This window comes from Athene noctua, chromosome 10, assembly GCF_965140245.1.
Source record: "Athene noctua chromosome 10, bAthNoc1.hap1.1, whole genome shotgun sequence".
Classification (NCBI taxonomy): domain Eukaryota; kingdom Metazoa; phylum Chordata; class Aves; order Strigiformes; family Strigidae; genus Athene; species Athene noctua.
In genome coordinates, this window is record NC_134046.1 from 11,586,101 (window position 1) to 11,599,898 (window position 13,798).

General features: G+C 41.2%; 1 protein-coding gene across 6 annotated transcripts in view; it reads left to right on the plus strand.

Annotated features, from left to right (window-relative positions):
• LOC141964007 (contactin-4) overlaps positions 1 to 13,798 on the plus strand; it is a 340,757-nt gene that overhangs the window by 207,501 nt on the left and 119,458 nt on the right. For 5 of the 6 annotated variants that reach the window (XM_074913777.1, XM_074913772.1, XM_074913774.1 and 2 more), the window contains 2 exons: positions 4,710 to 4,836; positions 5,897 to 6,072. In XM_074913777.1, the coding sequence (XP_074769878.1) occupies positions 4,710 to 4,836; positions 5,897 to 6,072 (303 nt within the window). Of the gene's footprint in view, positions 1 to 4,709; positions 4,837 to 5,896; positions 6,073 to 7,861; positions 7,881 to 13,798 lie in introns of those variants that run through there. The other variant, XM_074913778.1, reaches the window with a different exon arrangement.

Below are 13,798 nucleotides of genomic sequence, written 5' to 3' on the forward strand. Positions count from 1 at the left end.
AGTTTAGTTATTATCTTCCCCTACAGTGTGGAATATTCAATTAAACCTTTTCTCAAATAGGCCATAACTTTCAATGAAAATTAAAGCAGTTCTATTTAGGTAACGATATCTGTCACCAGTCTTAATGTTCAGAGAGAATAGGAATGGTTTCACCTGTTTGTGTGAATTAACCTCAGGTGACATTCTTCATGTTTCAATTCCTCAAAAGTGCAGAAAGACAAAAACCATTTACCATCCTACTGGATGTGCTTGCTATCAAGTTTGGGGTACAGGAGGGACACAGTAAATGCACTCTTCATTTGGAATGTATTTAAGATAATGTGACATTTTTTAATAGATTTTGTGATTCACTAGGGGAAAAAAAAAATATATATATATATATATATGTATCTCAACAGAAGCTAGGATAGCAGAATGTTCTTCTAAATTATCTGTCACATTCTGTCCAACAGCATATGGGCATACACCTCGTACTGTGTTTAAAAATATTTCTTTTATCATGAAATCTACTGAAATTTCCTATATCTGCATCTTACTGAAAGAAATACACTTCTCTCAAAGGAGGCAGACCCAGAGCAGTAGTACATTTGTTTCATCTGACAGGGGAAAAAAAATGGTTTTTGGTAACCAATCTTGTTTGCAACTTGTCTTAAGCTGAGGGTGGCTCAGCGTTCATTCTGAGTTAACTCAGTTCAGACTCGAGCAAAAGAAATGTAACTCAGAAAAATAAAATCTGTCACTGGGAGAGTGTCTCAACAGTTAGCTTGTCCGGGAAGGTTTCTTACTGTATTTTCCCAGGACAGTAAAAAAGTGTAAACAGTTGCACAGGTTACACAGTAGCTGCTGCATATCATAAAGAGCAAAGTGAGCTATGGTAAATTAACTGAGCAGCTTTCATGTGTACATATACATATATGCACTGTTCAATTAAATGACTAGAAGAGAGCCTAATGAACACAATCTGGTAAAAAGGGCAAGGGAAAGGCCTGCAAAGCTCAGGAAAGAGGCACCTCCCAGCATTGGTGGGCTTCTGTGGATCAAGTGGCTGGTAGTGTTCATCTGTGATAAGCTAAGAATGTTATCATTGCTCTGTGATTGCAAATCCATGAACATTATTGCAATAGAAATGAAGTTACCATGTTTATTTTTTTTAAATAATAAAACCATAAAATTCACGTTTCAAGATATCTGGATCGCGAAACTTTGCTCCCACAAAACCAGACACTGTAATAGAGTGAATGCATTTGCATCTGCTGACACTAAATATCTGAGCTCTGTTTGTACTCAGTAATGTAAGTTAGTCAGAAATGGACTATTTATGGTACAAGTACTTTTAGGTTTCTGTCTGCAAGACTCTAGACAGCAGTTTGTTTTATTCATTAGTAACTATTCAGTGTTCTTTGAACCAAGTCCTCCTCTTCTGTAAGGTATTGTGACTCAACTCTTGTCACACACTGTGTTAGGATCTGGGCTGCAGTGACTTCAGTCACACATTAGACTGTAGCAAAAGGACTCTACAGGCTGAAGATTAAATAGTTTGGGCTTGCTTATCTTGGTTATGCATAGGCAGCAATAAGAGAAAGAAGAAAGGCACTCAAAATAATTTTATCTACCTACTGTTGCAAGGTTTATCCTCTTCTTCTATTCCCCTGATACACTGGCAGCTGCTTTCAGAGCTTCTCCCTGCCTTACCCAATGCTGTCCCCTTGAAAGCCAAGTAGCAGTCGCACCAGGGCTTTTTGTTTTTTTTTTTTGCTGGCTAACAGGAAAGGCAAGCAGGTTTTTTGCCATATAAATGCTGAATGTTAAATAGCATTAGAAACAGATGTAATATTTGGAGAGTGGTTTCATTTGATCTTTTGTGAGCTTCTGTTTTAGCTTAGGCAAGTTGTTTAGTCTTTTTACCTGTTTGTGACTATTTCTACCTTCTTAGTTCTCTACCTTTTGTCAGATGTGTTTTCTGAATTGTACTTGGCTTACTAAGGTTATATAGGCAGATCGTAATGTTTCTTACAAGTGTCACTCCCCATCAAATGCCTCATTGCATCATGTGGAGCAGTGTCATTATACCTTGAAGACCAGTGTCTCACCCTAGGACGCTACACCGTAACAGTCTGAGCCCTGATCCTGCAGCCAGGTGATGTTCTGGATGTATGGGGACACATTTCCACCCTTAGATTTGTTTGTGTGTCTGATTCCCAACTCAAGCAGGTGAGCTATCTACTTTTTCATGCAAGATGTATTTGCTTGTGATGGAGGAGGACCAAGAATCTGACCTTTAGTGTGACATGATACAATATAAATTGGCACACTGTAATTGAAATAACAGCAGATGATAGCGTAGTGTGACTTCAGTCCTTTGTGGGTGTGTTGCAGATGATGGAGCCATGCAGCACATCCCTGAGTCAGCACAGTTCACTTAATGGATTACCTGGGATGGTCTGGCTGCTGCCTGTCCCAGCACAACCAAGCTCCTTGCCAAAGGAACCTGGAGCAACTCTTACACAAGACCTGAGCACCAGGCCAGCTTCTGTATTTTACAATTAGAAAACTGGATAAATTAAAATGTATTTTAATTCTCTTGTTTTCAAACCCATTGATAATAGTACTCAGATCTATAATCTTTATGGGCCAGATTGTAATATTCTTTCTTACAGAGAATGAGACTGAAGCAGCCCTGGGTCTCAGAAACAAGTCAGGATATCATAATCTAGCCCTGTATGCTTTATGGTTATTATCTTTTTCTGCCAGCAACAGTAAGTTGCACACAGGTATAATTTAAAGCTAGAGATTATGTGAAATGGGTTTTGAGTAATAGATAAGTCTCAGTCATGTATCATTAACATATAATTAAAAATAAAGATAAATACAACCGATAGGACTATACACTTAGTGCATTCTCTTTTGTGGTGGTGCCTGAGGGAGGAGACATGGGGGAGAGGTTGCTCCATTATAATCTTCCTGGCAGAGTCTCTCTGAAATCCTTCCATGGAGACGACAGGATTTTCTCCCTGGAGTAAAGAGCTATTGTTCTGTCCCTAATAAATCCAGCTGATTTCTCATTGTAGAGGGATATGAGGGCTATACACATTCATTTTCACCCTCATTCTATCAGGAAGACGCATCATCTTCTGTTCGTTCCTTTTCCTTTCTTATTTTTTTGTACATCTCATCCTCTTTATATTTTATTTATTCATTCTCCTCTGACCTCCTATACCCACAAATTTCCTGCACATCCATTAAGATGGACTTCTGGCAGCAGATGAGACAGCAGCGTGGCTGCCTGGCTAAAGTGATATCCATCCTCCTGTCCCTGAGAGTCCCTGCCCTTGGCAGCGAGGGAGCCGCAGGTGCCGGCAGCAGCACCCTGATGGCCCATGCAATTGCCCGTTGCCTCTTGGGTACTCGGCAAGAACAGAAGTCTGCTGTAAAGGTGATAGGGCAGAACATGATTGAAAAATGTTCAAAAACTGTTAAAGCAAGGCTCCGTCCATTCAGCTAAAAGCCTTTCTGACTATGGGCAGTTTCACTGGGTCCTTACTTGCACTATACTTAGGGGAGGCAGCTAGGAATTGACACTCATGAGAAAAGTCGGTTTCCTTTATGTTTTGAACAGCTAAACAGTGAACAGTGAACAGTGAAAATAAAGCTGTCTGATACAAACAGGATGGAAAGCAGTGAATTTGTGTTGTAACTTTTTGTGGACGTTTTGAGCAATACTGGCATATTATGTGACAATCTGTACTCTAACTGCAAAGCGGCACGCAGAGAAAAGCTGTACCTCAGGACCGTTCTTGTTAGCAACACTCACCCTTAGTTCCAGGTTTGAAAAAGGATAAGTTGATAAGATGAAAAAATAACACAAAAGATGAAAATGTATTTTTAAAGCAAAGAACAAAAGTCAATACAAGGAAGGCTCCTATAAGTAATCCCTAACCTCAGACTGGTGGAGTGCTGTGAAATGACTGCTGAGCTCTGTGAAGCTTGTCTCAGGTTGTTTTACCAAAATATTTTCACTCTTCACCTATATTTAGAGTGAGTTTTTAATACTCACAAGTGTGTAACGTGCTTGCCTGCACCTTTGTCCCCGGGGAGGTGGGTGAGGGGCAGGGGCTGGTGCCTGGGGGGGAGGTCCCTGCAGCATCATATCTGGGAAAGGGCAGAAGGTGTGAAAGGGTTTACCTGCCCCAGGGTCCCCTCAGAGGGGCTGATGCTCAGTTACACCCTGTGACTGCAAAAAGGTTTCAGTCTATGGTGACAGAATCAGTTGTAATGGAGTGGCTTCCCAGGGCAAACCTCTGGCGGTGTAGCTGTATTCAATAATGCAGGTTTTTAATTTACGGTGAAATTAATTTTTAATTTACAGTGAAAATATTTCATTTTTTAAAGGTGAAACTAAGCATTCTGATTTGAAGTGAGCTTTGCTATGACAATAGGGTCATGCCTGTTCCCATTCTTTTGAACTTTGGGTAAAGTTTCAGTCTGTGCTTTATTTAGTGCACAGATATTTTCATGAAAGTTGACTCCATGTGAGGTTCAATGGCTTTTGGAAGAAAAATTTGACTGCTCTAAAATAAAAAAGTGTAATTATCACTTCTAAGATGAATGATACACAGCCTCTTGCTGCTCAGGTACAGTTTTATATTTTGACACTGGGTACATGGAGATTCCATCACCTATCTGTCACATTTTCCCTCTGTTTAATGCAGACGACAACACACTGCACGGACCAGTTTTCCTTCAGGAGCCCAACAGCATGATCTTCCCCTTGGATTCAGAGGAAAAGAAAGTGAAGCTGAGCTGCGAAGTGAAAGGAAATCCCAGACCAACCATTGGGTTTGTTGAATGTTTAACTATTCTTTAGCATGATCTCCACGCTACAGCAGTGTGTCCCAAGAGCCTTTCTCCTCTGTGTGTCATGCAGCATAACTCAGTGATGCTCCTGAAATCTACCACAGTGCTGGTAACAAAAAAACAGGCATCAGGAAATCACCACATATTGCAATGCAACTGCAAAATTTGGGCAAGAGTTCAAAAAGGCTACAAAGGGGTTATAAATAGTCTTGGCTCCCAGATTACCCATCCTTTTCCATAAACGTGGACAAAGCTCTTAATTGTTTTCAGCTTTATTAACTGCTTTGGGATCCTTAGAAGAAAGATGCTCTACTGCTACGGTGATGCTGCTGCTCTAAATCATTTAGGCTGATGTTTTTTTTTCCTTTAGTGCCTTTCTCATTTTGTTCACCAAAGTAAATGCCACTCTGAAACCGATTAGAGTTGTCAGACCTCAGCCACCGTGCTGTCTTCTGACATGACCAACTATTTAATGCAATAAACTCTGTTGATTCACTGATGCAAACATATTCAAATTGTTTCTCTGTATGTAGCGATAAAGGTAGCTGCTATGCGGCTGTGTCTCCCTTACATGCTCTGTTGAGAGCCGGTGGGGATAAGGGTTGCTGTAACTGGGGCAATGTGGAGCTGGAATCTCTGTGCCCTAGTTTGTGACAACATCTGCTGTGAGTGAATTTTCTTAAATTTATAAACAAAGAGCCAGCAAGTTGGGAGGGGGGAAAAGAAATCTCGGTGGACTTGAATGGTTTAAAGATCCTGTTTCTGGGACTTCCCCTTGCAAAATGATCAATTCCAAAGAGCAGCAACTACAGAAGCATTAATCATATCCAAGACTGAAATATATGTCAAGGATATTACTCTTTTGGTTAAATACTGGAATATTTCAATACTGCACAGGAAATTTGCATCATTGTGCTTTTTTTATTTTTAATTAAGTAATCAAAGATATTTTAAATCTTTATTTACTTCATGTTGTATTTTCAAATACCCAAGAGTATCCATTAATATTAGCAGAATTTAACTTTGGCATTTTGTGCTATAGCTGGAAGTTAAATGGAACCAGTATTGACATCGGTATGGATTACCGCTACAGCGTGGTGGAAGGCAACCTGTTGATCAATGATCCCAATAAAACCCAAGATACTGGAACGTACCAGTGTGTAGCAACAAACCCATTTGGAACAATTGTCAGCAGAGAAGCAAAGCTTCAGTTTGCTTGTAAGTAACAATGGAGCCTCCGTTCCTGCAGCGTGTGAGAAAAACTGTGAGCGCAGTGCTTTCTTCCCTAACTTCTTCTAATGTCTTCTGTGGTATTCTCTGAGGTGGTCATGGGGCAGAGAAAACACCTGGATTTAGAGGGGAGGTGTGAATGAGGAATAGATGCCTTGGTTTATGATTATTTAGCTAAAATTATATGTAGCCTGCAGGGTAAAATGTCTTTCTTCTTGAGAAAGAGGCCACCTAGGAAAGTATCTGGCAAATGTGATCTCACCATTGATTTTTCCTTTCCTTGGGGCATTAAAGCTTCAAAATATTTGAATGAGCATGCTCTTTATAAGGAATAAATTCACAATGACAGTTTTCACAAGTCCTATATTTCAGTACTTAGGTATAAGTACTTTCAAGTGTGGATGGTATTTTGTAACTCTATGTGTAAAAGGGAAAACAGGCTGCTTCATATTTATTTGGGGTTACTGTTTTATATTTATTCGAGTAGCTGCTTCTTGTCAAAAGCTAAAGACAACAAAAGACACTGGTCTTGATGTGAATTAGCATTATATGAAATTATGTAAAGCCATTTTGAGGTACAGGGTAGAGTTTCTAAGAGTGGACAAATGATAACGCAGAACCACAGATCATCTTTTTTCTCGTGTAGTTGCGAAGGTGAAGGCAGATAATACATCCACAGGCTTACTCATCCATCATCTCTGTGATTTCTCTGTGCCGTTGTCCTAGGAGAGGTGTTCACAGCAGCTTAGTGATAACAGCAGGACCTGCTATGAAACAGCCTTGCACGCACATGCAGGAGTTCAGGGCAGTCTGTTCCCAGACATGAAGCCATCAGTAGTGGTGAGCTGGGCTTTCAGTAGAGCTTAATGAAAGATGCATCAGCACCCCCTTGGCTGGAGTCATATTCTTTGCTGGTCAATCATTTAAGGACAAGCTGAGTATCAGGTTGCAGGTCCTTAAACTCTGGTCCCAGGCTTCAAAGTTCAGGATGTGGGACTAGAAGGGAGAATCCTGATGCTGGCAAGTAGCCGCAGACTACTTGAGTGAAAATACATCAACTTCCTTGCTTATTTAAATTATTAGGTGCTTATTAACCAAGAGCTTGCAAATGCAGAGAATTCTGCACAAAAATAAGAAACATTTTATCTTTGTTTCAGTTACAGAGTGTTTATTAAATTCTGATTAATTTATCTATCTTGATGAATGATACATCTGGCAAAAACCTTTCAAGTTTTCTAGTTGAGCAAATACAAATTTGGTTTGACTGATTCTTAGTTAAGAAGATTGAATTCAAGAACAAAGCTTGTTCTTTTCCAGTTAAAATAATGATGAGGAACTTGAATAAATGTATTATTTTTGATTCCTAAAATTTATTTTAGATTGCTAAAACAGCATAATCAGGTTAGAAACATTTGGATTAAATAAAAGAAATGAGCATTTATCAAGGTAGGCTCTGTGCTTTCACAAAGCAGTAAGTCATTTTGTCTTGTGTAATCACAGAATCATCTAGGTTGGAAAAGACCTTGGAGATCATCCAGTCCAACCATTAACCTCACACTGACAGTTCCCAACTACACCAGATCCCTCAGCGCTATGTCAACACGACTCTTAAACTCCTCCAGGGATGGGGACTCCAACACCTCCCTGGGCAGCCCATTCCAACGCCCAACAACCCCTTCTGGAAAGAAATGCTTCCTGATGTCCAGTCTAAACCTTTCCTGGCACAACTCAAGGACATTCCCTCTTGTCACTTCGTTAAAGAGGCTCATCCCCAGCTCTCTGCACACTCCTTTCAGGTAACTGTAGAGGGCGATGAGGTCTCCCCTCAGCCTCCTCTTCTCCAGACTAAACACCCCCAGTTCCCTCGGCCGCTCCTCATAAGACATGTGATCCAGACCCTGCACAAGCTCCGTTGCCCTTCTCTGGACATGTTTGAGTAATTCAGTGTCCTTTTTGTATCAAAGGGATTGCAACTGGAATTAGCTGAATTATGAAACAGGCTGGTTTAAGTTTATTACAAAAGCTCTGCCTCTAAGAACCAGTAAAAACGGGCATCTGTATTAGTAATGCCTAGTTTTCAGCCTTGATGTCCAAGACGTGGGGATGCAGTAGCACTGCTTAATATAACTATTTACCTTTATGTGGTTTTATTCAAAACATCAACATGTTTGAATGGCTTTCTGTAGGTTCTGCTTGGAATAACCTAAAACACTCTATGGGGAGGACTCATTCTAGCTGCTGCAGAGCTCTCGTAAACCTGTTTGCTCTCAGTTACTCCCTCAGGATTTTTCTCTTTTATCAAGTTTTTTTCCCTTGAATTTACACCCTTGTCTGACACCTAGATTGCACGTGCAGTCTCTGACCCAGCTCCAGCCCTTCAGCTTGGTCTCTTATGCCCTGCAATTTCACATATTATGACTTGGCTGTGGAAAGCAATTTGGTTAGAGTCTCAGGACTGTACTGCTTAACCTGTCCATAGCTTCCCCTCAAACAAGCCCTTATTTTCCGCCCTGATTGTGCATTGTGTGATTTTTGTGTTATCTCATTTTTATTTCTGAGGAAAGTTATTGCTGGGTCTTTTGAGACTGATGTCTGGGGTTTTGAGGGTTTTTTTCCCCTCCTCTTAAGAGTTAAATTCTGAATCTTGGGGCATCAGTAATATATGTTCGTTCATTCTTCAAGGGTTATATTATTCTTCTCTAGTATTCTCAGTGAAGATTAAACTGTGATCCAGATATTCAACCTTCTGTGGAGGTCAGAGAGGGTCAGCAATTTAATGCTTGAAATATGTATTTAGGTTACAAACTCATTACGATAAAAGTGCTAATATTTTCCCCCAATACTTGCTTTGTGATATGCCATTTACATTTCAAATTTGTTCTTTTTTCTTTTTTTTTTCCCCCCAATGCTAGTTGTCTCTGAAATTGAACGTATTTTCAGAAAGTGAGGAATCTGCTGTGCCACAGTAACAGAATATGGATTAATGATACCCTAAACCCTGTGCTTATAGCAATACAGGCTCTCAGAAAATAAAAAAAGCTTTAAACTCTTGAGTATATATTCTAATAATGGCTTTTCCAAAATGATATACAAAAACACAGCTGAACTAGATTAAATTATGTGCTTTTTATTTTAGGGATTGGGACTTCGCTTGACAATTTTACTCCCTGTACCATAGTTTTTGTTCAGAAATAACGCTGAAATCAATAAGAAGTTCTTCCTGGAAAGAAGTGCAGCTCTGATGTGGCAGTTTAGAGATGTACCCACCCATTTCAGCCATATGATTAAATCTGTTTACTATGGCCCAGATCCTGCTTCTGTTGAAGTCCAAGATAGAACCTGTATTGATCTTTAATGGCACCAGAGCTGGACCATACCCCTCACAAAGTGATGAATTTGCAAGTCATTCCACCCGCTCAGTTCCTGCTCCCTTTGGCAAGACACAAAGGTGCAGAGTGGCTCTGGGCTGTGGCCAGGAGAGCAGAGCACTCGGAGCGGAGCGACACACTATGAGCAGGATGCGCTCTGAGCGAGAGTCCTTGCAACATTATTTCTACTGACTGAAATATTTTACAAAATGGAACATTACTGCACACAGGTGCTGAAAGTTGCATTTATACCCACACGTCCATAGACATAAAATCACAAAACAGAGTCCTGGGAAAGTCTTCAGGAGCTTGTCTGTCCCAGTGGGAGGCAGCATTGAAGCCTGCCCGTAGAGAAGCTCACCAGCCTGTTCTGCACAACATTTGCAGACCATTCTCAGGGGTGTGTATTTGGAGGACTGTGTAATATGATTTAGTTTCACTTATTTTGGTGGCCTCTGCTAGTGCTAATTATACCTGCTAGCAGCTACTACTGATAGTGCGGAGGATGCTTTTACTCCACACCCTTTGCAGACAATGACCCAAAGGCTTTCAAACCTTTTCCTCCCCCTTCTATTGACTATTGAGTATGGTAGATGCCCAAAAGAATTGTGCTTTTTGGAAGGTGAGCCTGATATCTTTTCACCAGAAATGTCTTTGCAGAAGCCCCTGATCTATGCCATGTGTGGGTGACCATGGAGAGTGCCAGCTTCCACATGACTTGTGACTCTTGTCTACTGTCTTTGGCAGAGAAAATAGGGCTGCGTAAGATTTTCCCTTCTCTTTGTAATTCTTTGCCAAGTGGTGTGCAGATCTTTTTTTTTTTTTATTATATATAATCACGTTGGGATAGATAAGACAGGACTCTTCCCAGCAAGGAGAACAGTAATTACTGTCTTACACTTCAGGTGATTTATGAGCACCTATAGAATAATATCTCTAATTAGAGATTAACTTTGATATTTATTTTACCTTGCTGAGGCCACAGGTTTGGTTTTTTTTTTTACCACCAAAGCTTTGAAACCAGACATTTTTGCACTTCTCCAGGAGCAGTGCAGGGGATCAGTCTGGACACCCCTGTGCACCCCACCCCAGGGATCTCCAGACTGTGTCTGCTCCATCACCACTTCCACCTGCAGCAGCTAATGTGTCCCCAGGATGGGGCCAAGGCTCTGCTCTGCTCTCCTGGTGGATGAGCCCTGTGTTCTTCCATGAAGCCATCCTCAGTGCTGGTAGATGGAGATGTCTTTTCCCTGCTGTGATAACTAGACTCAGTTTGGCCTTAAACTCCTCATCAGCATTTGCACTTTAATCTGAAAACACACAAAGACAGTGCTACCTGCAGTAATGCTGGTTTAAAAATAAACCCTCTGGAGAGTGGGTGAGTAGCCTTGCAGTAGCTGTTGCCTTTCCCGTTGGTACTGATGTTTGTCACATGCTGCTGATTTTGAAATGAGTATCCAAAGAGGAAAATACAAGTTCAAATTGGTGTAGTTTTTCAGTCATACCATTGTTTTGCCCTCTGTTGTTATAAAAACTGCCTAAAAGTGATGTCTGTGAAATGTGAGCTGTTAGAGAAATGGGATCTACTTTTCAGGGGTTTTTAGCATTTTGCACACTGTTACACCCCAACACTGGGAGGATGGTTGGTGTCCTTCCTCACACTCTGCGCAGAGACGCTTCTCCAAAATCAGTGCCTTTCCAACCCATAGCAATTTTCTGTGGAGTTTCTTTCAAATCTGTAACTTAACAGGGCCATGATAATGCTGTGGGCCTTTTCTACAGTTGGCAAAAATGATACTGAGATGTCCAGGGGGCTGAGAAACCAGTTTTTAGAACAGAAATGAGGCCCCAGGAGAGGCGACAACGGGGCTGAAGGGAGGTGTCCTCAGAGGATGCTGGAGCAGCAGCAGCAGCAAAGCATCACTGTGCTGCCCCTGGGAGCTCAGACAGATGAGACAAGATGAAGGGGGAAGGGTCTCCTCCTCCTCCTCCTGCAGACAGCCCTGGTCAAGCAAAATGTCCAAATTTTTGTGTGGAATTTAGCCTGAACTGGTTTTACTGTGTTTGAAGATTAAACTGTGCCTGGAAGGCAGGGTTTAGAGGTGGGTTTCTTTCCACCACTAACTAGGGCAGCAGCCTCAGACTTACCTATTCATTTATAGAAACATTTAACTTTCTTCTTCATTGCTGTGAACATAGTCCTGACTGCAGGGATTCACACTATTGTTTCTGAAAACTGTTTCCCCGTACACTTTATTAAAGGAATTTGTTTTATAGAAGTGTTTCTGTGAAAATAGTTGTTACGCATGAATTAGCAGCTAGGACTCAGCACTGTGCAGTGGAAATGGTAGCATAAAATACAGTAATAATGTGGTTGTAATGAGAATACTTTGGGGCTTTGACCTACCATCCCAAAATAATTTCACTGTGATGGTAGAAAAAGAAAATTACTCCCAACATTATACTGAAAAGGATTTTTTTTGAATATTCCCATTGCTGGAGTATTTCCTGTTCTATCTTGTACCCGAGCAAATCCCATAATTTTTGCTATTAGTTGCTAAGAAACAAATTATAATTGCGGTTCAAATTCTTTACTGTTGTTACCCTCTTATTGCCCTGAAGTGCATTCATTTTCTTTTTGGAGATTAAGTGATCAATGAAGAAATTCTTTCAAGAACAATTAATAATGAAAACATTTTCAGAGAACCGCCAAACTATCTGCCTTGCCTTGCCTAAACAAACAAGTGCAACAACAATCACATTGATTGATCAATGAAGCGATGCGCTGCCGCTCGGCTGAATGAGGCATTTGGCACGCAAATTAAATCATTTCCGCAGTGATTACTAACGTCTGACTGTTGAGAAAAAATGATGTGTTTTAAACATCCTGGAAATTAAGGAGACGGAGAGTTTGGGTTGGCTTTTTCAGGAGTCGAGCTGCAGCTGGGACAGCGGGTGTGCACGGCTCTACTCACCCCTCAGCAGCCCATCGGTGATCCGTGCTCATCCTCTTAGGAAAGTTTAGGTTTTTCAAGGTTTTTCTGCTTGTGAAGGGCAGAAATCCATTTTTGCACATTTTCCTGGCTCCTTCCTTGTTCTGGTTCTCTTTGAGAGCACTTGTGAAAAACCCCTGCGGGGTTTCAGCATCCTGGGTGGGAGCTGCCCACCCGCACTAAGGTGGGGGAAGCACCCATGCCTGCCTGCACACCGCAGCCCCTGCCTGCACCCACCACTGCTGAACATGTGTGCCCGTGCTCCAAGGCTGGTTTTCACCCCAATTTTGAAATACCACACTCAGCTATTTCTTGCTCAGGCACTCCTTCTACTTTTTAAGAGTGTGGACCTCAAATCTGCAGCTCTTCCTGTAGGTTAATTCCCTTTTTCCTGGCATTTTTGTCAGTGTGCTGTGCCCATGAGTACAGTTACAATTCCAAGGTAACATCCCCATGAATGGGGACCACGAATCTGTCTTAATTAATTTGATTTTCTTAATTTTTCTTACATCTTCAGGAAGCGGTTTTCTTCACGTGGCCTGCTTTGCTATACGCATACCAAAATCTCTTTTGCTGTCTCATTTTTTTCCCTTTGAAGCCTTTCAGAGCCTCCGAAATCTTAACACAGCTGTGCAAAGTGTAGTTGTCAGTGTTGGAGAACTGTCTCACAACCTCTGCACCTTTGCCACGTAGTCTCCAATGGGCGGAAAACTAGGCTAAGCCTCACGTAAGCTCTTCTTTTTTCTTTTTCTTTTTTTTTTGTTTTTGATGAATAGGGCCAACAGGGAGTATGTAGGAGAGGAGAGATACATAACCTACTTTACTTTCATCTGTTATAGAAAGACCCTTAATTTAGAACAGAAACATGGAATTTATACCTGCTTTGTTTCCACCCAAGGGTTATAAATAAGGTGAATACATTATTACTTAAAGCAGTGGCAGGACATTTGTAAATAATCAGCACACCTTCTCCCAGAGCTAGTAATCTTGTAAGCCTGCAGTGTTATTTAGGAAGTGTATTTCGGTTTATATCATGCAGAAATAGTGCTGCTGATAGCAGGGAGCGTTGCATGGGGAGGTGTCAGAGGGCTGTGGCAGGAGAGCTGCTGCCAGTGCCTCTGGGCATCGCACTGCAGTGAGCTTAAGATCACAGGTTGGTCACAGTGCCACGGTTTCTTCTGTGGTTTAGAAATTTAGGGAACAGCAAGGCACATGCTTGACAGGTTTTTTCCTATTTCTGGATATTGCCTTTAATATGTAAAAAACATATTTAAAATATATGTCTGTTTTTCTATCTAGGGAGTGGATCTTTAAGAACCAAGTGTAGATGTAGGTGTTTGCCTAAAATGAAAA